Below are 27,466 nucleotides of genomic sequence, written 5' to 3' on the forward strand. Positions count from 1 at the left end.
ATATACCAATTTTTTTTTTTTTTAATAAAAATGACTTGCCGAACCCGAACTTTTTTTTCAAAGTCCGGGTTCGGGTCCGAACCCGAACATCCAGGTGTCCGCTCAACTCTAGCGACCAGTAGTTGGTAGATTGAAGCACAGCTACACAGTACCAGAGCCTTTAAGCCTTTAAGACATCCGGCAGTACTGTGAGGGGTAGATTGGTTTAGGTGCGTCCTCCAAATGAGTCACCAGGCTCTTCCTGAGAAACCAGCCTTCCGCTTGGTTCTCTCAAAGTAAAGTCCTCCCCTGGATCTTCTCAGTTGCTCAGCTTCTTCCTGCAGGCAAGACAGCACAGGACCACCTCTGGACCAGTAGGCCCCCAGCCAGACTTCTGGGCTTATGTCTAGCAACACAGCCTCGAGCCAGCAGGGCCCGAGGTAGACGAGAGCAGTTGTCACATACCTTAGGACAGGAGGGCCATGAGGTCAGAGAGAGAATCACATCGCTTCTGTCCCTTAAATATCCTCTCCCAGAATGCCCAGCTACAAAGAAGCTCCTGATTGGACTGTTTCCAGGGAAAGAATAGCCAATACGCTTAGCTTGCTGTATTTCTCACACTGGCCTGTGGTGACAACGACACCTATTGGCAACAGTGAGAAATGCCCACAACACAGCTAAACTGGAACAGAAGCTAATTTGGCTTTTCAATATAATTTCTGAACTATTTACAATTCAGACAAACACTACATTTACATTATAGCGCCTACTCATTAGGAGCAGGGCGCTACACACTCCCCCCACTACAACAGAGGATGACCTCAGCGTCTATAATAACGACTCTCAAGCCTGAGAGTAGATATTTAAATCAAAAACTTGGATGGGGAAGGGTAAGGTAGAAAAAGAATGTTACAAATTCAACATTAACACACAGTATGGTTACATCAAAAATGTTACAGGAACCTCACTATCTATCTAATCACCCACACTCCAGCAGCTTGATAGGAGATCTGGTTCACCTGAAAAATAATAAAGTTATACACACAGAAATATACATCAGCATCACTAATCAACTTGGAGCAAAGCCTCACTCCCTAGGGATTGAAACTTTCTTCCATTATCCTAAATGTAAAGTAGAAAGTCCAGACCTTTGCTATAGGTAACTTCTACCACCTAGTGGCAGAAATCGGTATTGCAGAAGTTCTTAATGATAAAATGTTGAAATCACTGTACACAAGTAGAATATCTTGACCACAAAGTTCTCTAGACCTATAACTATCTGGCTATGTACCCCATAGTCTATTTAAAATAGAGAATCTTTCTCACAGTCTCTTGGCAAAAACTAAAAAAGCTAGAACAGTCATTTTTTTTCTTTTTTTTTATATTCCTCTGGCGGATTTGGATCTGATGGCTGGACACACCATCAGATCGAAATCTGCGCGGAATACATCCGCGGTGACGTGTCTCACCGTCGCCGCGACGATGACGCGGCGACGTGCGCGACGCTGGAAGGTAAATACTTCCACGCATGCGTCGAATCATTACGACGCATGCGAGGGAGGAGAGCGGACAGACTGATCCGGTGAGTCTGTACAGACGACCGGATCAGTCCACTGGACTGGATTCCAGCGGATAGATTTCTTAGCATGCTAAGAAATTTTTATCCGCTGAGAATCCGTCGGCTGGATTTTTATCTGCCGGGAAATGTCCGCTCGGACGTACACACGACCGGATCTATCTGCTGGAACTGATCCGCGGATAAATCCCAGCGGATAGATCCGGTCGTCTGTACGAGGCCTCAAAGTCACTGGTTTCCCCTGGTTATCCAAAATGGTGACAAAATATACAACATTGTCTTTACCAGGTCTGCAGATGACCACTTTATCAGCATAGATATGCCGGCCGTAATTCCAGTGCAGCAGGCACCCATTATACCGCTCATCCATGACCGATGAATAGCCAGATTTTCTGAAAGGTTTTGGCACAGACAGTCCCAGAGAGCTTCGCTGTACCACTGCTCTCAATTGGATTCGATTTCCTGCATAATCTCCTTAGGAACATATGGAAATTCCAGACCATATTCTGTGGCAACTCTTTTGATGAGCACTCTTTGCAAACGGGCAAGTTTTGGCAAAGCTCTGGTACTTCCCAATCCAGGAAGCACCAGGGGCGGACTGACCATTCGAGCACTGCCCGAGGGCCCCACTAGGGGGCCCCATCAGGATTGCCAGCCTCACTAAAACCAGGGACAGTATGTAAAAATCTGTGTTTTTAAAAAAATCCCAAGATTATAGCTGCCCCGCCTCTCCAGTACCTTTTCAGTGTGTGTATGTGTATTCTGTGTGTATGTATACTGTGTGGCCCCATAATCTATTCCCCGGGGGCCCCATAATGTCCTATTGCCCGGGGGCCCCATAATCTCCTATTGCCTGGGGGGCCCCATGAGTTGTCAGTCCGCCCCTGGGAAGCACACATGGATTTGGAGACTTCCGCACCATTTTAGCAGACACTTTTTCAGGTTCAACTGTACTGGTGACTTTAGGTTCCGGTAGTCTTTGGGGTAGGCCCCGACCGCGGCCACGGGAAGCTTTCACATAGCCCACCTTCTTCTGGACAGGTGGAACGGCACAGTAGTGGTAGCGATGTCTACTGGTGGCACTTTAAGGGCGATCACAGCGACATCCTCAACAGGAGCAAAAGCAGCAGCTTCTACTGTCGCAACACCCATGGCCCAATCAATCTGGTAGGCACGGGTTGGCATTTATAAGGTCCCACACCAAGATGAATGCCAAAGGTCACAAGAAGTTGCAGCATCCAATCAGACAGCTGGTACCCTCTGAGACACCAATGGAGTCCATAAGGGGACAATTCTCTCTACAAACTCCACTCCATTTGTATAATGACACAGTACCACCTACTGGACGGAGGAAAACCTGCACTTCCCTACACACTGTCCTTTGTGTTTCACAGGCCCCAAGGCATTGACCCGCAGTTACCATTATTAGAGGGGCCTTTCATGGAGAAAATATACCTTATAATATTGAACTGTGCAGTAGTGAGTCACAAGTTATGGCCTGAATTTCTGAACTTTCTATACTGTAAAAGTATCTTTAATGTGACCTTGCAAGTTCCAAGGCTTAGACCAGGGGTGCCCAACCAGTGGCCCGTGGAGCCCTCTGATGTGGCCCGCGACCTCCTGCTCTGGAATGGAATAAAATAGAATACTGTTATTAAAGGTACGTTTATTAATAAAATCACAGTGTACATATGGACATATCTGTTCTGCAGTGATTACTGGGCTTCTTTCAAACGGATCCACAGGTGCAGAGAAGTGCACCTGTGGGTTACCTGCACTGAGCCATTGACTTCTATTACCCGCGAGTTTGGTGTGCTGAGAGTAGAGAAGGCTCTAAAGAGCCGAGTCAGCTGCCATCCACCCGCCTGGCTGATTGTGGCCCACGACCGGGTACCAAGACACTTAACCACTTAAGGACCGCCCACTGTATATATACGTCCACAGAATGGCACGGCTGGGCAGATGGACGTATATATACACGTCCTGTACATCTACCCAGCCGTGGGTCGCAGACGCGCGCCCGTCACCCGGTCCGAAGCTCTGGGACCCAGCCGTGGGTCGTGGGCGCGCCCGCGACCCGGTCCAAAGCTCCGGGACCGTGGGACCCACGGACCCGATCGCCGCTGGGGTCCCGCGATCGGTCCCCAGAACTGAAGAACGGGGAGAGCCGCGTGTAAACACGGCTTCCCCGTGCTTCACTGTGGCGGCGCATCGATCGTGTCATTGCCTTTATAGGGAGACACAATCGATGACGTCACTCCTACAGCCACACCCCCCTACAGTTGTAAACACACACTAGGTGAAACATAACCCCTTTAGCGCCCCCTGTGGTTAACTCCCAAACTGCAACTGTCATTTCCACAATAAAGAATGCATTTTAAATGCATTTTTTGCTGTGAAAATTACAATGGTCCCAAAAATGTGTCAAAATTGTGCGAAGTGTCCGCCATAATGTCGCAGTCACGAAAAAAAATCGCTGATCGCCGCCATTAGTAGTAAAAAATAAAAATAATAAATAAAAATGCAATAAAACTATCCCCTATTTTGTAAATGCTAAAAATTTTGCGCAAACCAACTGATAAACGCTTATTGCAATTTTTTTTACCAAAAATGTGTAGAAGAATACGTATCGGCCTAAACTGAGGAAAACATTTTTTTTTATATATTTTTGGGGGATATTTATTATAGCAAAAAGTAAAAAATATTGAATTTTTTTCAAAATTGTCGTTCTTTTTGTTTATAGCACAAAAAAATAAAAATCGCAGAGGTGATCAAATACCACCAAAAGAAAGCTCTATTTGTGGGAAGAAAAGGACGCCAATTTCGTTTCGGTACAACATTGCATGACCGCGCAATTACCAGTTAAAGCAGCGCAGTGCCAAATTGTAAAAACATCTTTGGTCCTTTAGCTGCATATTGGTCCGGGGCTTAAAGTGGAGTTCCACCTATTTTTTTATGTTTGTCTGTGCTGCATGCTCTAATCTCATAGTGTTCAGAATGGACAATTTTTATTTAATTTGTTGCTTGTAAATACCTTTATTTTGTAGTCCTTCATTACTTCCTCCCCCTTATTAGCCTAGGCTATTTGCAAGGGTTTCTGGGATAGGCATCATGTTTCCCAGTAGTCCTTGCAAACCTGACTGAAACCTATTACATTGCTTGTGCACTGAGCGTGTGTGAGATATGCAAAGCTGAAATCCAGGAAGTCATACAGTCTGGCTTCATGATGCCCACACTTAAGATGGCCACGGTCTATTTCTAGATTATAAACTATCTAAATGCTGTAACAACCTAACAAAACGGACCTTAGTTTACAGACTAACTTTACTAGACTACATTAAGCTTGTGTATTACAGGGGTATTTATATTTAAAAAGTGAAATTGTGGGTGGAACTCCCCTTTGTGGTTAAGTGGCTCTTGCTCTTCAAAAGGTTGGGCACCCCTGGCTTAGACAAACCCAGTGGAAGGGGCAGTAACATGCCCCAAAAGGACCAGTTAGTTGTATATGGCCCTAGTCAGGTCAAAGGTTATCAGTCAGCCCCCCCCCCCCCCGGTCCCAGTAGCGTGCATTTCCAACAAGCACAGGCCACCCATTCTCATCTGAGAGATTGGCCTATGTGACTTCATTGTGTAGATCAGGGATATGCAATTAGCGGACCTCCAGCTGTTGCCAAACTACAAGTCCCATCATGCCTCTGCCTCTGGGTGTCATGCTTGATACTGTCAGAGTCTCGCTATGCCTCATGGGACTTGTAGTTTGGCAACAGCTGGAGGTCCGCTAATTGCATATCCCTGGTGTAGATGTTGGATTTTTGCACTGGTTAATCTCTCTATAGCTTGTTCTCTCCTCCGGTAATCATCATGCTTTCTCTTCTGCGTACATCTCTTTGGCCTTTCTTCTCATTTATTGTTAAATGTCAGTATAATTGGAATTCATGTCAGACGGTCCAAAGCTGGCCGTGAAGGACTGTCTGATAGGAATACATATCCATAAATTCATTTTAAGTCGGCATGCTGAGCTCACCGTGGAAATAGCAGTAATTTGTTTACACAGTGGAAAGCCATGAATGAAAAGTGATGTCATATGATAATAGAGGAAGAGCGCGTAAGTGGATGACTCATTCCCCACCCCCCCCTACGGAGATCAAAGCTCAGGTCTGACTCCTTTCTCTTCTCTGTCCTAACCAATGACATCAGCAGCTTCTTCTGCTATATCCAGACATTTCAAAAGAAGAATGTCCAAAAGAAGTAAAAACAAAAGATTATTGTTTAACCACTTGCTGACCAGCGCACGCATTTTTACGTGGGCAGAATGGCACGGATAGGCAAATGGGCGTACAGGTACATACATTTAAATTTGGAGAGATGGAGGAGTTATGGAGAGAAGGAGGGGTTATGGAGAGAAGGAGGGGTTATGGAGAGAAGGAGGGGTTATGGAGAAAAGGAGGGGTTATGGAGAGATGAGGGGGTTATGCAGAGAAGGAGGGGTTATGCCGAGATGGAGGGGTTACGTTGAGAGGGAGGGGTTATGGAGAGATGAAGGGGTTATGGAGAGAAGGAGGGGTTATGGAGAGAAGGAGGGGTTATGGAGAGATGGGGGGGTTATGGAGAGAAGGAGGGGTTATGGAGAGAAGGAGGGGTTATGAAGAGAAGGAGGGGTTATGCAGAGGGACGGAGGGGTTATGCAGAGGAGGAGGGGTTATGGAGGAGGAGGGGTTATGGAGAGAACGAGGGGTTATGGAGAGAGGGAGGAATTATGGAGAGAAGGATTGGTTATAGAGAGATGGAGGGGTTATGGAGAGAAGGATGGGTTATGGAGAGATGGAGGGGTTATGGAGAGAAGGATTGGTTATAGAGAGATGGAGGGGTTATGGAGAGAAGGAGGGGTTATGCCGAGATGGAGGGGTTACGTTGAGAGGGAGGGGTTATGGAGAGATGAAGGGGTTATGGAGAGAAGGAGGGGTTATGGAGAGAAGGAGGGGTTATGGAGAGATGGGGGGGTTATGGAGAGAAGGAGGGGTTATGGAGAGAAGGAGGGGTTATGAAGAGAAGGAGGGGTTATGCAGAGGGACGGAGGGGTTATGCAGAGGAGGAGGGGTTATGGAGGAGGAGGGGTTATGGAGAGAACGAGGGGTTATGGAGAGAGGGAGGAATTATGGAGAGAAGGATTGGTTATAGAGAGATGGAGGGGTTATGGAGAGAAGGAGGGGTTATGGAGAGAAGGAGGGGTTATGGAGAGAAGGAGGGGTTATGAAGAGAAGGAGGGGTTATGGAGAGAAGGAGGGGTTATGGAGAGATGAAGGGGTTATGGAGAGAAGGAGGGGTTATGAAGAGAAGGAGGGGTTATGGAGAGAAGGAGGGGTTATGGAGAGATGAAGGGGTTATGGAGAGAAGGAGGGGTTATGGAGCGAAGGAGGGGTTATGGAGAGATGTAGGGGTTATGGAGAGAAGGAGGAGAGAAGGAGGGGTTATGCAGAGAAGGAGGGGTTATGCAGAGAAGGAGGGGTTATGGAGAGAAGGAGGGGTTATGGAGAGAAGGAGGAGTTATGGAGAGAGGAAGGGGTTATGGAGAGAGGGAGGGGTTATGGAGAGGTTATGGAGAGAAGGAGGGGTAATGCCGAGAAGGAGGGGTTATGCCGAGATGGAGGGGTTATGGAGATGTAGAGATAAGGAGGGGTTATGGAGATAAGGAGGGTTTATGGAGAGATAGTGGGGTTATGAAGAGATGGAGGGGTTATGGAGAGAAGGAGGGGTTATGTAGAGATAAAGAGGTGTTATGGAGAGATTGAGGGGTTATGGAGAGATGGAGGGGTTATGGAGAGATAGTGGGGTTATGCAGAGATGGAGGGGTTATGGAGAGATAGTGGGGTTATGGAGAGATGGAGGGGTTATGGAGAGAGGAGGGGTTATGGAGAGATAAGGAGGGGTTATGCAGAGGGACGGAGGGGTTATGCAGAGAAGGAGGGGTTATAGAGAAAAGGAGGGGTTATGGAGAAAAGGAGGGGTTATGGAGAGATGGAGGGGTTATGGAGAAAAGGAGGGGTTATGGAGAGATGGAGGGGTTATGGAGAGATGGAGGGGTTATGGAGAGATAAGGGGTTATGGAGAGAGGGAGGGGTTATGGAGAGATGGAGGGGTTATGGAGAGATGGAGGGGTTATGGAGAGATAAGGGGTTATGGAGAGATGGAGGGGTTATGAAGAGATGGAGGGGTTATGGAGAGATAAGGGGTTATGGAGAGAGGGAGGGGTTATGGAGAGAAGGAGGGGTTATGGAGAGAGGGAGGGGTTATGGAGAGATGGAGGGGTTATGGAGAGATGGAGGGGTTATGGAGAGAAGGAGGGGTTATGGAGAAGGAGGGGTTATGGAGAGATGGAGGGGTTATGGAGAGATAAGGGGTTATGGAGAGAGGGAGGGGTTATGGAGAGATGGAGGTGTTATGGAGATAAGGAGGGTTTATGGAGAGAAGGAGGGGTTATGGAGATGAGGAGGGATTATGTAGAGATAAGGAGGGGTTATGGAGAGAAGGAGGGGTTATGGAGATGAGGAGGGATTATGTAGAGATAAGGAGGGGTTATGGAGAGAAGGAGGGGTTATGGAGAGATGGAGGGGTTATGGAGATAAGGAGGGTTTATGGAGACATAGTGGGGTTATGGAGAGATGGAGGTGTTATGGAGATAAAGAGGGTTTATGGAGAGAAGGAGGGATTATGGAGATGAGGAGGGATTATGTAGAGATAAGGAGGGGTTATGGAGAGAAGGAGGGGTTATGGAGAGCTAAGGAGGGGTTATGGAGAGAAGGAGGGGTTATGGAGAGAAGGAGGGGTTATGGAGATGAGGAGGGATTATGTAGAGATAAGGAGGGGTAACCTAAATCAGATCACTTGTCTGTGTATATTCTGCTTTCTGTTCTGTGTTTTCACTGCAATATACATGCATTTCCTCGTCACACTGAACTGTGGATCACACCCCATGATGAGAAACATCCATTCAAAACACAGTAAATGCAGCCAATCCTGGGAGAGCTGGAGGGGAGAGAAGGGGAGAGGGATGTGAATTGTGAACGTTTTACACAGGATGTGCCTGTCTCAGACTAGTGCATGAGATATGTAAATAACCTGTCACTCACAGCAAGGGGGCGGAACGGACTAAGGTTTTTCCCTGTAAGTCCGTTTTATTTCACTAAAAAAATAAAAGAGGATTGCTCAGAGCTGGATTAACTCTGTGTGGCAAGACTGGGCACAGATGATAGGAAATAATATTTTTTTTCGGGTTTACATCCACTTTAATGCCACCCACAATTGTTTAAAAAAAAAAATGCCTGATCTGATTGTTTTCAGCCAGATTATGTGATGATTATTAGTATTTGGGATTGGGCAGAAAAATAGGTGTTTGCTACTGCCCCCCCTTTCCCTAACCCCAGGGAGAAACTGGGTTACTCTCCATATTCCCCTCCTCTCTGCATAGAACTGACACGAATGCTCGGCCCAGCAAGTTCTCTTATCTATGGTGGTGCCATGTGCCAGAGGGTGGTTGGATCGTGCCAATGCATCCAATTACCCTCCTATGTCTGTGGGCTCTGCCAGACTAATCTTATGATCTGCTGTAAATACATTACTATAACTGATGAGTGGCCGAGAGTGAAAACAGCTCACTGCTCACGGTTCTTGGAATTGAGTGTTATCATCAGCCTAGGAGCAGTGAGAAGAAAGGAGCAGATCTATAACTGAGATCTCCCAATCCCCAGATAATCAGCACAAGAGACACACATAGAGGGACTGCACTGAGGGCTCCATGGGCTTGGCGCTAAAGACGATGGCGGGCCTTTTCCCACCTCTGATCTGGTTTAGAAGGTATGACTCCCCATCATAGAGATCAATGCTTTCCTTATAAAAGTGGAACAAAACTCTCTTAATCAACATTAACTATTTTTAATCTTTATGCTGCCAGTCGTCTTAGTAGATAGATAGGAAGGAATGCTGGGCCAGATTCACCAAAGAGATACGACGGCGTATCTCTGTTTCTATCTATGCGACTGATTCATAGAATCAGTTACGCATAGATATCCCTTAGATCCGACAGGTGTAATTGTTTTACACTGTCGGATCTTAGGATGCAGTACCGCGGCCGCCGCTGGGGGGAGTTTGCGTCGTAAACCAGCGTCGGGTATGCAAATTAGGAGTTACGGCGGATCCACGACGGATTTTCGCGTTCGCTACATCGCCGCTAGTCTAGTTTCCCGTCGCAAAGTTAGTAGTTTTTTTGGTGCCCTAACTTTAGTCAGCAAGCGTATTGCTGTCTAAAGTATGGCCGTCGTTCCCGCGTCGAAATTCTAAATTTAACGTCGTTTGCGTAAGCCGTCCGGGAATACGGAGGTACGCTACGCGCGTCGTCGTTCGAAAAAATGACGTCACTTCGCGCAAAGCACGGCAGGAGTTAGGAAACGGAGCATGCGCAGTAGGTCCGGCGCGGGCGCGCGCCTAATTTAAATGTTAGCCGCCCATTCGATTTGGCCCGCCTTGCGCCAGACGCATTTACGATACACCGCCGCAAGTTTCCAGGTAAGTGCTTTGTGGATCGAGCACTAAACCTGAAAACTTACAGCGGTGTAACTTAAATGGCTTAAGTTTCCAAAGGCGCAATTGTACGTGAATCTGGCCCATTGTATTTACTTGTTATAAACTTTTTATTTTTTTATTTCTTCAGTTGCTTCCTAGTTTCTGGCCTAGTCCAAAATGATGTCATACTTCCCAGCAGTCCTCATGGGAATTTTAGAAAAAATTCCTATCGGAAAATCCGACCGTCTGTAGCAATTCCGACGCACCAAATTCCACAGGCAGCACATGCACAGGAGGACTTGCATGGAAACCGGCAATTTGGGCCCACATTGTAGCTGTCTTCGGCTGTAGCGTTGGGGGGGAGAGGTTAAAGCGGAGGTCTGGTTAAAAAAAATAAAAATTCAAAGTCAGCAGCTTTTAACCCTGTAGCTGCTGACTTTTAATAAGGACACTTACCTGTCCAGGGTGCCCGCGATGATGGCAGCCAAAGCCGAGCAAACGCTCAGGTCTCGGCTGCACCACCGCCATCCTCGGTGAGGGAATCATTAAGTGAAGCCTTGCGGCTTCGCCGCCCGATTCCCTACTGCGCATGCGCGAGCCGCATGGCGCGACGTGAATGGAGGATGTCTCCTGGGACACACACAAGGTCCCAGAAGACACCGCTCACCCATTTCCCAGGAGGCAGCCGGAGAGCAGAAGAAAGAAGACGGACGCAGATCAGGAAGTGGCAGATTAGGACGATCTGCCTAGCAACAGGCACTTCAGGTATGTATAAAAAAATGTATTATGTTTTTGCAGCATTTTAGAATTGTTATTTTTTTCTTGGTGTAGCTCCACTTTAACTGACAATTGCGCGGTCATGCAACACTGTACCCAAACAAAATGTATGTCCTTTTTTCCCACAAATAGAGCTTTCTTTTAGTGATATTTGATCACCTCTGCGCTTTTTTTTTTTTTTTTGTGCTATAAACAAAGACCGACAATTTTGAAAAAAACAAAAACATTTTTTTACTTTCTGTTATAAATCATATCCTATAAAAAAATGTAAAAAAATCAGATTTTTTCATCAATTTAGAGTTTAGACCAATATGTATTCTGCTACATATTTTTGATTAAAAAAAAATCCCAATAAGCGTATATTGATTGGCTTGCGCAAAAGTTATAGTATATCGTCGGCACGCCATTTGCGTTATGCGTGTGACGTCCTCTTAAGGCGTCCCACTGCGCACGCAGATATTTCGGCTTGGCTGACACGTTGGGAGTCCTTCCGGCGGCACGTCGGGCTGTCTCTCCTATTGTGGCACACCAGCGTGACACTGGAGGGGAACTAATGGTCATGCTGGGCTCATGTTCCGGTCCCCATTTTAATGACAGACAGTTGTCAGGGTGGCACACTCATGCATATCCAGACCAGTGTTCTCTCAGCCTGGCCTTTTATTTTGTCACGTTCCACGAAGGTAAATGCACATCGAGCACTCCTGTGCACAGTGGGGTGGATTCAGGTAGGGGCGCGCACTACTACGGAGGCGCAGCGTACCGTTTTTACGCTACGCTTCCGTAAATTACTTGAGCTACGCTTCATTCACGAAGCATTTGCTACGTAATTTGCGGGGGCGTTGCGTAAAAGTGGCCGGCGTAAGCGCGCGTAATTTACATGATCCCGTAGGGGGCGTGGATCATTTAAATTAGGCGAGTTCCCACGCCGAACGTAGTGCGCATGCTCCGTCGGGAAACTTTCCCGACGTGCATTGCGGTAAATGACGTCGCAAGGACGTCATTTGCTTCGACGGAAACGTAAATGGCATCCAGCGCCATTCACGATCCACTTACGCAAACTACGCAAACTTCGAAAAACGCGACGCGGGAACGACGTCCATACTTAGCATTGGCTGCGCCTCCTAATAGCAGGAGCAGCCTTACGACGGAAGCGCCGTACGCAAACGGCGTAAAGCCCGAACGCCAGGCGCGCGTACGTTTGTGAATCGGCGTGAGTATGCAATTTGCATACTCTACGCTGACCACTATGGGAACGCCACCTAGCGGCCAGCGTCAGAATGCAGCCTAAGATACGACGGCATAAGAGCCTTATGCCAGTCATATCTTAGGCTACAATCGGCGTATCGAGCTTTCTGAATACAGAAAGTCGATACGCCGGCGCTACTTAGCACTTACGCTGCGTATCTATGGATACGCAGGCGTAATTGCTACCTGAATCTACCCCAGTGTTTCCATTTTGACATTCTTTGGGAGTATCTGTACTATCCAATTGTTTCCTATTCTTCTCTTGTTCTTTTTTCATGAGACTCTTTTCTTTCTTCCTTGGATTTGACTGGCTTATCATCCTCCTTGTTCCTTTGGTCATACGTTTCATACCATTCCTTCACCGTGGTTATGGGTTCTACTTCACCTTGCCCTATTGATTTCCACTATTATGGTTACATACCATTTATTTCATTTCATACATTATAGAATTCCCCCTAACCGAGATACGAAGACCTTTCGCCTAGGACACTTCTTGGGGACCTAGGCACTTGCTCCTGGTTTTTCCTGTTGGTTCCCTTCCTCAGCTCCCAGACGAGACTCAATTGGCCGATCCTTGGCATGTGGTGTCGCACGGTCCCTTTTATCGGTTCAAACTTGAGTATTTTTTAGCATGGATAGTCATTTTCTTCTTATCTTTATCTTCCCCGTCTGGGTAGTCACATTAGATCATTGGTTTCTTATATTCCTTTCTTCAGAATCTTGATGCATTTTTTGCTCCTGACGAGTGGATAGAAGTCCACGAAACGCGTTGAGATTATTTCTGATGCATCTACTATCCATCAATAATTTTAGATGGTTTTACCATGTCTTAGATTCCATTTTGTGACATTGTTCATCCACTACATGGAGGATTATATATAATGTATATTCATGTATTATGTGCTATATTGTTATATGTTTTTACTAGGGTTGTCCCGATACCACTTTTTTAAGACCGAGTACAAGTAGCGATACTTTTTTTCAAGTACTCGCCAATTTCCCGATTACCGATACTTTTTCCTGATTACCGATACACATGTGTCAGTAGTATTTTTTACAATTTTTTTTTTTTTTTTACAATTAGTTATTTTATTTTTTAAATTTTTTTTTATTTTTTACAATTTTTTTTATTGATTTGTATTTTTTTTACAATGCTTTTTTTTTTAAGGGGGAGGGGGGTGGACAGTGTCAGTTTGTTTTTTCTTTTATTTTTTTATGTTTTTTACAATTAATTTAGTTATTATTATTTTTTTTTATTTTTTTTATCAGCCCTGTTGGGGGGCTTTGGTGAGATAACAGACCTCTGACATCTCCCCTTTGAGACAGGGAAAGGCACTAGGGACACAGATTCCCCAGTCCCTTTCTCTGCAGCCTCAACTGCGCTTAAAATGAATGGAGAGAAGACAGCGGCTCCTCTCCATTCATAAACTGAAACATTGTAAACACAGTTTACGATGTTTCAGTTATGTGAATGTACAGAGTCCGTGATCACTGACTCTGTACATTCCGAACAGTAAGGAGCCGTAAGGAGAAACAGCTTTTAAATCTATACAGCGGTGATCGGTGCTTGTAACTCCCCCCACCGCAATGATCAGACCGCTGACAGTACAAGTATCGGGTGAAGCATCGGAGCATTTGCCCGAGTACAAGTACCCGGGCAAATGCTCGATATCGGTACCGATACTAGGTATCAGGACAACCCTAATTTCTACGATGCATGGTTCCACCCCACACACCTCAATCAAAGTCCCAACCTTCCCCCTTCTATGCATACAGACAGGGATGGGGGCGTGAATTTTCCCTCACGTCCCATTTAAAGTCCCAGTGGAAAGACGTGCCAGAAAAGGCCTGGGGGCAGATCCACAGACATCTGCGCCGGGCGCATCGTATCTAAGATACACTACGCCGCTGTAACTTACTTTGCTTTGGTTTGAATCCACAAAGAATCCGCGCCATAAGTTACGGCGGCGTAGTGTATCTCTCGCGGCGTAAGGGCGCGGAATTCAAATGGCTGTGATGGGGGCATGTTTTTTGTTAATACGTCATGACCCGACGTAAACAACATTTTTTTTGGAACTGCGCATGCGCCTTCCCTGGGGTATCCCAGTACGCATGCTCGAAATTAAACCGGAACCCGCCAATGCTTACGACGGTGACGTCATTCTACGCAAATTCCTATTCGCGAACGATTTACGCAAACGACATAAAAAATTCAAAATTGTACACGGGAAGGACGGCCATGCTTAACATTGAGTACGCCACCATATAGCAGCTTTAACTATACGCCGGAAAAAGCCGAACGCAAACGACGGAAAAAAAAGCAATAGGCCGACGTACGTTCGTGGATCGCCGTAAATAGCTAATTTGCATACTCGACGCGGATTACGACAGGAACGCCACCTAGCGGCCGCCGAAAATTGCATCTTAGATCCGACGGCGTACGAAGACGTACGCCTGTCGGATCTAGCCGAGATGCCGTTGTATCTTGTTTTGAGGATTCAAAACAAAGATACGACGCGGGAATTTTGAAATTACGCCGGCGTATCAATAGATACGCCGGCGTAATTTCTTTGTGGATCTACCCCCTGGTCATCAAGTGGTTATATATTGTACCTTCATATCAGTCTTTGTCCTCTAGGAGCTTACAATCTAAGGTCCCCATCTCACATCATAGAGCCAACGAGCCTGTCTTTGGAGGAAACCCGCACAGGCACAACATGCAAACTCCATGCAGGTCGTGTCCTAGTTGGCATTCAAACCAACAACCCCAGTGCTACAAGACAGCACTGCTAACCACTAAGCCATTGTGCTTCCCCAATAAATTCCATCTTCCTCGATCTGACCAATCAGAGTTTGTCCTGCGAGCATTGTGCGCATTGTACCGTAGCCTGGCAATTTACTCTCTGCAAATTAAATTCAATTTATGGCGCTGAGATGCCTCTTTACAAGTGTTCTGCCATGGCAAGCCGAATACGGGCTCTGTATCTCGTTATAATTGGTTGCTGAGTGCCATTGTTTATTACCATGGAATGGTGTGACGCCTATATATCATACCGGGGCGAACGGACCGCGAAACGCTCGCGCACCGCGATATTTCTACCCTGTCATTTGCTGACAGTTGCAATAGAATTAAATGCAAATTGTATTCAAATGAGGAGAGGACAGATTTATCATCTACTTATCTAAATGAGAAAAACCTCTTTCTGTGACACGGGCGCTTTGGGAAATAAGAAAAACAATTTAAAGAAAAAAAATGCATTTTTCTTTTTACTCGGATTCATTAAAATCACGTTTGATGTTTTATTTCTATTAAAGTGGCAGTGGAGACATTTTATGTGTTTTAAAGGGAAGCTGACAACCAAGAAACAACAGAACAGCCAATGCTGACATGCTTTGAAAATGGATCTAAATGTTATGTTCTTGTGTGTGTTTTTCATTAACTTAAGCTGGAAAATACCACATTTGGCCACTAGAGGGTGCTGAGTATCATAAGCAATTTTTATGTTACTTCGCGCCATCTAGCTGCCAAATGTGTTGCTTTCCATTATAGGTAAATGAAAAACATTCGACCAGCACAGGAAATACCCTAATAACATTTATTTTGTGCCCCATTTCCACACACACTTTCACTGGGTAAACTGCTATGTAATTGTTTTATAAACACTCCCCTTAATGTCTAAGTGTAGTTATTCAAATTAGAGTGATGGGGGGTCTGTAGCTGGAATGGAGATATGGGCGAATAGTGCAACACAGGAAGATAGCACAGGAAAGTCACTAGCTGACATGATAGGCACTGACAGGCGGCACCGATGGGCACTGATAGGCAATGCTGATAAGCACTGATAGGTGACACTTATAGGCACTGATGCGGCATCACTGATGAGGTGGCACTGACAGGCAGCACTGATGGACACTGATGAGGTGGCACTGAAAGGCAGCACTGATGGGCACTGATATGTGACACTGATGTGGCTGCGCTGATAAGCACTGATAGGCTGCGCTGATAGGCACTGATAGGCTGCGCTGATAGGCACTGATAGGCTGTGCTGATAAGCACTGATGAGCCTGCGCTGATGGGCACTGATGAGCTGCACTGATAGGCGGCACTGACAGATGGCACTGATAAAGTGGCTCTGATAGACGGCACTACCTGTCCGCTCAGTGGTGGTAAGGAAAGGGCAACCGATCAGGCCCAGGTGTCAACCTGGGAAGATCGAATCTGAAGAGTTTACTGGAGTCGCGAAAATTCTCGTACGACAGAATAAAAATTCAGAAGGGATGTCATGTGTTGTGATGTCATGTGTTGTGATGTCATGTGTTGTGATATCATGTGTTGTGATGTCATGTGTTGCCATGTCATGTGTTGTGATGTCATGTGTTGTGATGTCATGTGTTGTGATGTCATGTGTTGTGATGTCATGTGTTGTGATGTCATGTGTTGTGATATCATGTGTTGTGATGTCATGTGTTGTGATGTCATGTGTTGCGATATCATGTGTTGTGATATCATGTGTTGTGATATCATGTGTAGTGATGTCATGTGTTGTGATGTCATGTGTTGTGATATCATGTGTTGTGATGTCATGTGTTGTGATGTCATGTGTTGTGATATCATGTGTTGTGTTGTGATGTCATGTGTTGTGATGTCATGTGTTGTGTTGTGATGTCATGTGTTGTGATATCATGTGTTGTGATGTCATGTGTTGTGATGTCATGTGTTGTGTTGTGATGTCATGTGTTGTGATGTCATGTGTTGTGATGTCTTGTGTTGTGATGTCATGTGTTGTGTTGTGATGTCATGTGTTGTGATGTCATGTGTTGTGTTGTGATGTCATGTGTTGTGTTGTGTTGTGATGTCATGTGTTGTGATGTCATGTGTTGTGTTGTGATGTCATGTGTTGTGATGTCATGTGTTGTGATGTCATGTGTTGTGTTGTGATGTCATGTGTTGTGTTGTGATGTCATGTGTTGTGATGTCATGTGTTGTGATGTCATGTGTTGTGTTGTGATGTCATGTGTTGTGATGTCATGTGTTGTGATGTCATGTGTTGTGATGTCATGTGTTGTGATATCATGTGTTGTGATGTCATGTGTTGTGATGTCATGTGTTGTGTTGTGATGTCATGTGTTGTGATGTCATGTGTTGTGATGCATTTGTGCTGCATTTTCGAACGACAGCTGTACTGATTAAACGAAAATCGTACGATCTGGCATTGTACAAAAAAAAAATTTCCGTGCACGTCCGATAGAATAATATCGGATGAACTGTCCTGATCGGCTCTCAAAAGCTCTGTACTAACGATCCGATTACTGTACGATCGTTTAGAAATGCGGCATTTTTCGTACGATTTTCAGGATGGTGTGTACGGGGCTATAACCACGTCATCAATCTCTATACAATCAGGCAGGCCCTTGCACTACAATCTGGAAATCGTACAATCAGATTGTAACATGTGTGGTGATCAGATCTAGTCTCAGGCTATCAATAGTCACCTCCGCCGGTACAAAGAACCCGATCACTTTTCTGTTAACACTTTCACTACCTGGAAGAGCGAAGTGAGCATTTATCTAACCAATTACCCCCCCCCCCCCATTGGCTGCTCTCTGAAACCCAACGCCGTCCAGATTGTGCTGCTGTCAGACACTTGCTTCCATGTATTTTTAATGAGCAGAGATGCGCAGCGGAGGGGAAGGGAGCTTATTAATTTTAGTAGAGGGAGGCAGCGGGGTGAGGCGGAGGCCTGGGCTCCACGCAGATGGAATCCAGCGAGGATGAGGCCAGCTGGCTGGAGAACCAGTGGGAGAAATGGTAGGACTGGGAGAAATGGGGGGACTGGGAGAAATGGGAGGACTGGGAGAAATGGGAGGACTGGGAGAAATGGGAGGACTGGGAGAAATGGGAGGACTGGGAGAAATGGAAGGACTGGGAGAAATGGAAGGACTGGGAGAAATGGGAGGACTGGGAGAAATGGGAGGACTGGGAGAAATGGAAGAAATGGGAGGACTGGGAGAAATGGAAGGACTGGGAGAACTGGGAGGACTGGCAGAACTGGGAGAACTGGGAGAAATGGAAGGACTGGGAGAACTGGGAGGACTGTGAGAACTGGGAGAACTGGGAGAACTGGGAGAAATGGGAGGACTGGGAGAACTGGGAGGACTGGGAGAACTGGGAGGACTGAGAGAACTGGGAGGACTGGGAGGACTGGGAGAACTGGGAGGACTGGGAGAAATGGGAGGACTGGGAGAACTGGGAGGGTCCCCATTGTCCCTGGACTGCAGAGGACATTCCCTCCATGGCACCGCTTTTATTTCATGTATTCTCTTCCATATAGGCCTGTGTTGGCTGTGCCGGCCTCCTTCCTGAACTATTGTATTGTACAATGTATTGGGATTCTTGGGGGGTCCAGGCAGGCCCAGTATGGGGGAGGGGGGAGGGCTTGCTGGGACTTGAAGTTCTTCTGCAGCTGAGCTGTGTATTCTGTAACGAGTCAGCACAACCAATCCTCATCATGTAAATATTGCTGGACCGAAATACAATGAGTGGAAGATGGTTGTGGTTGGTTGGTATAGTGATCCGTTGCTATGGGTTACTACGCCTCATGGATTGTTGTTTTTGTTTTGTTTTTTGCCCTGCCATACAAGGCCTTGAGTGATGTCATCATTGCATACATTATTAGCTTATAGGGTTTTGCATATCGTTTATGGATTTAAGGATTACGCCTTTTCTATAAAAGATATCAGTCTTATCTTTTCATAACATTGGCAACTGTTCCCAGTAGGATTAAAATACTATTACGGTTTATATTTATACCTTATATGTATAATGGTAATCCTATGCCATATAAGAATGGTAATCTAATTTCATATAATGGTAACATAATGGCAATACTGTATAATGTCATATAAGAATGATAGTATAATGGTAAAAAAAAACTATTCAGGTATATAAGTATAATAGTAATAATGGTAAAAAAAAAAAATACTTTTCAGGTATAAATGAATAATAGTAATAATAACGATAATAGTAATATAATAATAATAATATAATGGTAATATAATGGTAAAAAAAAAGAAAAAACTATTCAGGTATATATGAATAATAGTAATAATAACGATAATAGTAATATAATAATAATATAATGATACTATAATGGTAATATAATGGTAAAAAAAAATAAAAAATGATTCAGGTATAAATGAATAATAGTAATAATAACGATAATAGTAATATAATAATAGTAATATAATAATAATAATATAATGATACTATAATGGTAATATAATGGTAAAAAAAAAAAAAAAAACTATTCAGGTATATATGAATAATAGAAATAATAACGATAATAGTAATATAATAATAATATAATGATACTATAATGGTAAAAAAAAATAAAAAACTATTCAGGTATATATGAATAATATTAATAATAACGATAATAGTAATATAATAATAATATACAGGTATATATGAATAATAGTAATAATAATGATAATAGTAATATAATAATAATATAATGGTAATATAATGGTAAAAAAAATAAAAAACTATTCAGGTATATATGAATAATAGTAATAATAACGATAATAGTAATATAATAATAATATAATGATACTATAATGGTAATATAATGGTAAGAAAAAAACTATTCAGGTATAAATGGATAATAGTAATAAGAACGATAATAGTAATAGAATAATAATAATAATAATATAATGGTAATATAATGATACTATAATGGTAATATAATGGTAAAAAAAAGAAAAAACTATTCAGGTATATATGAATAATAGTAATAATAACGATAATAGTAATATAATAATAATATAATGATACTATAATGGTAATATAATGGTAAAAAAAAAAAACTATTCAGGTATAAATGAATAATAGTAATAATAATGATAATAGTAATATAATAATAATAATATAATGGTAATATAATGATACTATAATGGTAAAAAAAATAAAAAACTATTCAGGTATATATGAATAATAGTAATAATAACGATAATAGTAATATAATAATAATATAATGATACTATAATGGTAATATTATGGTAAAAAAAAAAACTATTCAGGTATATATGAATAATAGTAATAATAACGATAATAGTAGTATAATAATAATAATATAATGGTAATATAATGATACTATAATGGTAATATAATGGTAAACAAAAAATAAATAAAAAATATTCAGGTATATTGAATAATAGTAATAATAATGATACTATAATGTTAATAATGGTAATCTAATGGTAATGATAACCTAATGGTAATACAATGTAATGAACTAATGGTAATATTGTAATATGATGGTAGTGAAATGGTAATTATGGTAAAATCACAATAATAACATATTGGAAATAAACGTTAGATAAAAGTAATAATGGTAATATAATTGTATAATGGTAAAATACCATTCAGGCTTATGTATATACTTTACTGTAGGTATAATGGTAATATAATATGAATATATATAGATATATAGATATCTATATAGATCTATATAAAAAATATATATATATACTTTATATAAGGTTCTCTGATGCTGGAGGGGTTAAGTTTTGTTTTCCTGAGAGAGATTTTTCTTTTGATCCTATGGGCTCAGTAAAGCCTCGATGAGCTCCTTAAAGTCCTATCATGGAACGATTATCTCTTGTAGGGGACTAATTAGTAGCACTTTGGCTTATTAAACAGTATAACGGAGTACTATGGAAAAGTGCAGAGTGACAACCAATCAGAATTGATGTTTCATTGTTCTGACTTCTATAACTTGAGATCTGTTTGCTAGAGGTCACTGCATTTTGTGTCGCGGCCTCGCGGGCCTTTGTCACAACACTAAGGACGTGAGAAAAAATTCTCCCAGGTCATTGCAGGCCTGAAGGATGCACTTTGTCAGCAAAAGTGACGCGGCGTACACGCAGGATGTATATAAAAATACGGAGCCGGCTCTTCTGCAGATGATCAGTGGAAATAGAAATCAATAGGAGAATAGCATTACCGGTTTGCAGTGTGAAGTAACCCATGGCAACCAATTGTCTTCCATTGTTCTAATTGCTGTACACTGGTAAATGCTGAAATTAGGTTGCTATGGGTTACTGTACACAGTTCTTCCTTTAATATTTGAATGCATTATGCCATTATATTTAATCATGGAGCCGATATTTATGGATTTCCTTGAACTTCTATTATAATTGTTTATTGAATGTCATCCAGAACTTCTACTGTTGTGGATCAGGGGTGTCCAAACTTTCTAAACAAAGGTCCAGTTTACTATCTCTGGGGGGGGGGGGGGGGCAGACTGTGGTCAATAGGAGTAAGAAAATTACAAAATGCCTGTGATCTGTAGGATAAGGAAGAGTGTCCCATCATTGGTGATAATAGGAGGATTAGTGCCCCATCATTGGTGGTAATAGGAGGAATAGTGCCCCATCATTGGTGGTAATGGGAGGGATAGTGCCCCATCATTGGTGGTAATGGGAGATATAGTGCCCCGTCATTGGTGGAAATGGGAGGGATAGTGCCCCATCATTGGTGTTAGTGAAAGGAATGGTGTCTCTTTGTTGGTGTCAGTAAAAAGAATGATGTCCCATTTTTGGTGCCAGTAAAATAAATGGTGTCTCTTTGTTGGTGTCAGTAAAAGGAATGATGTCCCATTGTTGGTGTCTCGTTGGTGTCTCATTGTCATAGCTCCCAACTCTCCTTGATTTCGGGGGACTGTCCCTGATTTGAAACAAAGTCCCTCTGTCCTCCTCCATTTGTCCCTCATTTTGGTCTGATCTACATAATTGTATATAAAATGCACTATTTATCCTTCAAAAAGTGTTTCCCAGAGCTAAATCTTTCATACAGTCTCTGACCGGGTCTTGTATCCTGTCTGCAGTCACTGACCGGGTCTTGTATCCTGTCAGCAGTCTCTGACCATCTCTTTTATCCTGTCTGCAGTCTCTGACCATCTCTTGTATCCTGTCTGCAGTCTCTTACCATCTCTTTTATCCTGTCTCTGACCCAGTGTCATCTTAAGAGCATTATAGGCCCCCGGGCAATACAGTGCACTGAGGCCCTGTCTACACAATCACGCACGAGAATTTACTGACAAAAATCATAAAATTTACTGGCAGAACCACGTCTTTTACTGCCAGTGCAAAAAAAGTACCTAAAATTACAGTTTTCAGTGCCGAACAATGCAAATGTCAGTATTTAAACTATAAACATATACAGTAGCTAGTGCTATTTGCAATGTGTTTAAGTTAAACAAAAGTAAAAAATAAAAATAAAAATGTCTTCATTGACATGAAGGTCAGGTTACTATAACCCAGCCAGCACAGAGTTTCCTCTTACATCAGAGTCTGCAGGATTCCCCCTTACAGTGAAAGGGAACTCTTATGTAAAGGGGAACGCTGCAGATCATGATCTAAGGGGGGAACTCTGATGTGGAGGGGGGCTCTGGTGACCAGAGACCACCTTATATCAGAGTCCACTGCTTTCTCTTTCCCACTTACATCAGGGTCCGCAGACTGAGTTCCCCCTTGCATTGTTCCCCCTCCTCCCCCCTCGAATCCATACCAGGCCCTTTGAGTCTGGTATGGATCTTGAGGGGGAACCCCACGGCAAAATAAAAAAAATGGTGTGGGCCCCCCCAAGATTATATCAGACCCTTCGGTATGGATCTTAAGGGGAACCCCTGCTTCTTCTCCCTGTTCTGCTCCCTCCGCTTCTTCTCCCTCCGCTTCTTCTCCCTCCGCTTCTTCTCCCTCCACCGATGACTTCTTCCTCCGACGCTGCCTCCCACCGTTATGTCAGGTCCGGTGTCTACCATTTCTTTCAGTCATGGGACATGGCCATCCGGGGGACGTCACGCGGAGACCCCGCCCCCTTGTATGGCCTTGCCTTATGGCTATATAAAAAATGGCAGACACCGGACCTGACATAACGGCGGGAGGCAGCGTCGGAAGAAGACCGGGTCAGCAGAGGAAGAAGTCAACAGCAGAGGGGGAAGTGGAGGGAAAAGAAGCAAAGGAAGGGCCTGGTATGGATCTGGGGGTGACCCCACGCCATTTTTTTTTTTTTTACATTTTGGTTAGAGTTCCCCCTTAAGATACTCAGAGCACAAATCGCATGCCACTAATGAGATCAGTTAAGATGATGGTCTGACTTGAATGCGACTTACATTCAAATCAATGGGCTGAAATTGTGCCCAAGCCGGACCGAAGTAGTACAGGGAGAATTTTGTCCAACCAGTGAAGACGGCTCTCATAGGGAACCATTGATTTTGACATGTCATGCAACAAGTTGGAGCGCATGTTGGCCCAGTGTGAATAAGGCTGCATTCACACCTGAGCGTCGGTCGTTTTTTCCGGCGTTTTTTTCCGGCGTTTTGTAGAGCGTATTCATGCTTATTTGCACATTTGCATACAGCGCCGTCCGATGTTTTTGTACTTCGACGTTTTTTATTTTAGCCAATAGAAAAAATTATCATCTTTTCATCACTTGTTGCTGTGTTGGTAGATTTTTTTAATCTCCTGCCTGGGTTAAATGTTTGAATAAAGCGACGAAACGCCTGTAGCAAACGCTCGTTGTCGCGCAAGTCACTTGAATCGAGCGTTTCCATTACTTTCTATGGGAAATCAAGAACGACCAAACCGCCCGATATGCGCGACAAAAAAGGGTCCGGAACTTGTTTGAGCTTCAGGCGTTCGGCGTCAGGCGTATTAGAGCCCATTCGCATCTAGGCGACAAAACGCCCGACGCCGGACGCTTGTACCGCTAGAGGGGAGAATTCCTATTGCTGTCTATGGAGATGGTTCAAAGTCCCGGACCCTTTTTTTCAGGCGGCATTGGCGTTCGGCCATACAAAGCAATGGCAAGGCTTTGTAAAAAAAAATAAAAAATTACACACAAAATTACACACGCGTATCTTGTCGCGGAGGTGTGAATGGAGCCTTATGCCTAGTACACACGAGAGGATTTATCCGCAGAAACGGTCCGGGGGACCGTTTCCGCGGATAAATCCTCTGGCGGATTTTGATCTGATGGTCGATGGTTTGATGGTGACGTGTCGCGCCGTCGCCGCGATGATGACGCGGCGACGTGCGCTGAAATATAAGGACTTCCACGCATGCGTCGAATCATTACGACGCATGCAAGGGAGGGAATTGGACGGATTGATCCGGTGAGTCTGTACAGACCAGCGGATCAATCCGCTGGACTGGATTCCAGCGGATAGATTTCTTAGCATGCTAAGAAATTTTGATCCGCTGGAAATCCATCGCCCGGAAAAATATCCGCGGATAAATATCCGCTGCATCGTACACACCAGCGGATCTATCCGCTGAAACCGGTCCGCGGATAAATTCCAGCGGATAGATCCTCTCGTGTGTACGGGGCCTTAGCGTGCAGATGTGAACCATCTCCATAGGGAATAATGTATTTTTTCCCCTCTAGCGTATTTTAGCGTCGCGCTTCAGGCGACAAAACGCTCAGGTGTGAATGCAGCCTAAGACCCAATAGTACTCTTATTGTAAAGGTTCACCTAATATAATGTGTGATTTCAGAGGTGTATCTAAGGAGCCCTATTACAGGAAATGTAGACCCAACCCTCCATATTTTAACCCAGGAATTCTGGAGGATTGCCTAGTACATGTTATTACTTTCTATAATATTAGGGCACTTATTATAAATGATGAGCCAAGAGCTCCTATTATTGGAACAAAGTTACTAAAGCTTCCTGTTCCTGTAAAGGTTTATTCTCTACCTATCACTGCTGCAAATATCATCCTCCCTATTTAAGCATCTTTATTACCTGAAAATAAAATCTCCCAGCTAAAGAAACCTCTCAGCTTTAGGTCACAGCGGCAGTGAAAAGGTGGTAAAAATAGGCAGTTGATCCGATTTTTTTTTTACACACCGAAAGGCATGTAAGGCTGCGGATACATGCAGGAGGCATCTATATCCTTATAGATCAGCACTATGGCAGTAGTTTAGAAAGCCTCGTACACACGATTGGATTTTCCGCAGACAAAACGTAGGACTTTTGTCCAAAAGGCGTTGGCCAGAAACTTGTATTGCATACAAACGGCAAAGAATTGTCGGCCAACAAACACAGAACTACGTGTTTTTTCAGCTCTTTAGCGCCACCCTTTGGGCAATGTCTGCTAATGTTGTGTTATGTTGAGAATTGCTTCTGAGCATGCGTGTTTGTACTTCTGAGCATGCAAGTTTTGTCCGACTTCTTCTGTAAACACGATCGTATAACCCGACGACACACATTTGTTGTCGGAAAATTTTAAAGCATGCTATCCCACATTTGTTGTCGGAAAATCCGACAATTGTCCGATGGAGCGTACAAACGGTCAGATTTTCCAACAACAGCCTGTCATCGCACAATTCCTGTCGGAAAATGCGAGCGTGTGTACGACGCTATAGGCTTACCTGCAGGTAAGCCTAGATTAAGAAATATCTCCTAAACCTACACGGTTTAGGAGATATTTACAATAATGACAGGCGCCGATGTCTACGGCGCGCATCGCAGGCGCACTGAGTGTGGCGGTTTTGTGAACGGCATAATTGGGGTTAATGCCTTATTCCCGCGCATGCGCGGAGATCTGCCGTTCCCGCGCACATGCGCGGGAGTGACATCATCGCCGCTCTGGTCACTCAAAAAACGGTCTAGGGGTGTTCTTTTTGTTTTTATTTTTGGAGTAACTGGCATAGGATTGGAGGAATTGTGCGGGATACTCCAAAAATAAAAACTATGTACATATTAACCGCTTATGGACCAGCCGTCGCAGTTATTCTGCGGCAAGATGGCTCCGCTGCGTGAACCGTCTTAGCCGTTGGTCCCTTTAAGCGGGATAGCAGGTGCGCGCGCCTGCTGCATCGTGGGGGTGCCGATGCTCGTGACCGGCGGTTGCGATGACCGCCAGCCACGAGCGATTGCGGGCACAAGAGGCAGAACAGGGACGTGTGTCTAGACAACACACAAATCCCTGTTCTGTGAGGAAAGACAGATCGTGAGTTCCTAATAGCTAGGAATCACGATCTGTAATTTCCCCTAGTAAGTCCCATCCCCCTTCAGTTAGAACACACGCCTAGGGAACATTGGTTGCCCCCTAGTGTTAACCCCTTTCTTGTCAGTGACATTTAGGCCGCGTACACACGATCGGTCAAAACCGATGAAAACGGACTGAAGGTCCGTTTTCATTGGTCCAAACCGATCGTGTGTGGGCCCCATCGGTCAGTTATCCTTCGGTCAAAAAAATGAGAACTTGCTTTAAAATTTAACGGATGGACGCCTAACCAATAGGTCAAAACCGATCGTTAGTATGCGAAACCATCGGTTAAAAACCCACGCATGCTCAGAATCAAGTCGACGCATGCTTGGAAGCATTGAACTTCGTTCTTTTCAGCACGTCGTTGTGTTTTACGTCACCGCGTTCTGACACAATCGTTTTTTTAACCGATGGTGTGTGGGCACATCAGACCATCAGTCAGCTTCATCGGTTAACCGATGACAACGGTCCTTCGGACCGTTCTCATCGGATGGATCGTGTGTACGCGGCCTTACGCAGAAATCAGTGCATTTTTGTAGCACTGTTTGCTGTATAAATGCCGATGGTCCCAAAAATGTGTCAAAAGTGTCTGATGTGTCTGCCATAATGTCCTGCCCACCCCTTGTCCCGGCCCTGGGTGCTACACATGGATACACACATAAAATCTGCAGATATCTACAGCCCCAGATGCAGCTGTGTTCTACGTCGCTAAACACGGCAAACATTCTCGTATGTCTGGCCCTATTGATTGCTACAGTGCCATGTTTAGATACACACAAATCTATAGGCTGTACGCATCTAAACACACCTTTTTTAATGCCTGAGTGAATGAGCGCCTATAGTGGATGAGCCCCTATGAGTGGATGAGCCCCTATGAGTGGATGAGCCCCTATGAGTGAATGAGCGCCTATGAGTGGATGAGCCCCTATGAGTGAATGAGCGCCTATGAGTGGATGAGCGCCTATAGTGGATGAGCCCCTATGAGTGGATGAGCCCCTATGAGTAAATGAGCCCCTATGAGTGAATGAGCGCCTATGAGTGAATGAGCCCCTATGAGTGGATGAGCCCCTATGAGTAAATGAGCCCCTATGAGTGAATGAGCCCCTATGAGTGAATGAGCGCCTATGAGTGGATGAGCGCCTATAGTGGATGAGCCCCTATGAGTGGATGAGCCCCTATGAGTAAATGAGCCCCTATGAGTGAATGAGCGCCTATGAGTAAATGAGCCCCTATGAGTGAATGAGCGCCTATGAGTGAATGAGCGCCTATAGTGGATGA

General features: G+C 44.3%; 1 protein-coding gene across 3 annotated transcripts in view; it reads left to right on the forward strand.

The window, feature by feature from the left end:
* MAPK8IP1 (mitogen-activated protein kinase 8 interacting protein 1) overlaps positions 1-27,466 on the forward strand; it is a 105,729-nt gene that overhangs the window by 20,323 nt on the left and 57,940 nt on the right. Inside the window, exon 1 of one of the 3 annotated variants that reach the window (XM_040328166.1) lies at positions 17,859-17,942. The exons of the other annotated variants lie outside the window; for them this stretch is intronic. Within the exon in view, the coding sequence (XP_040184100.1) occupies positions 17,890-17,942 (53 nt within the window). The 5' untranslated portion in view covers positions 17,859-17,889. Of the gene's footprint in view, positions 1-17,858; positions 17,943-27,466 lie in introns of those variants that run through there. 3 annotated transcript variants of the gene reach the window in all.

The sequence above is a fragment of the Rana temporaria genome, chromosome 11, assembly GCF_905171775.1.
Source record: "Rana temporaria chromosome 11, aRanTem1.1, whole genome shotgun sequence".
NCBI classification, from domain to species: Eukaryota; Metazoa; Chordata; class Amphibia; order Anura; family Ranidae; genus Rana; species Rana temporaria.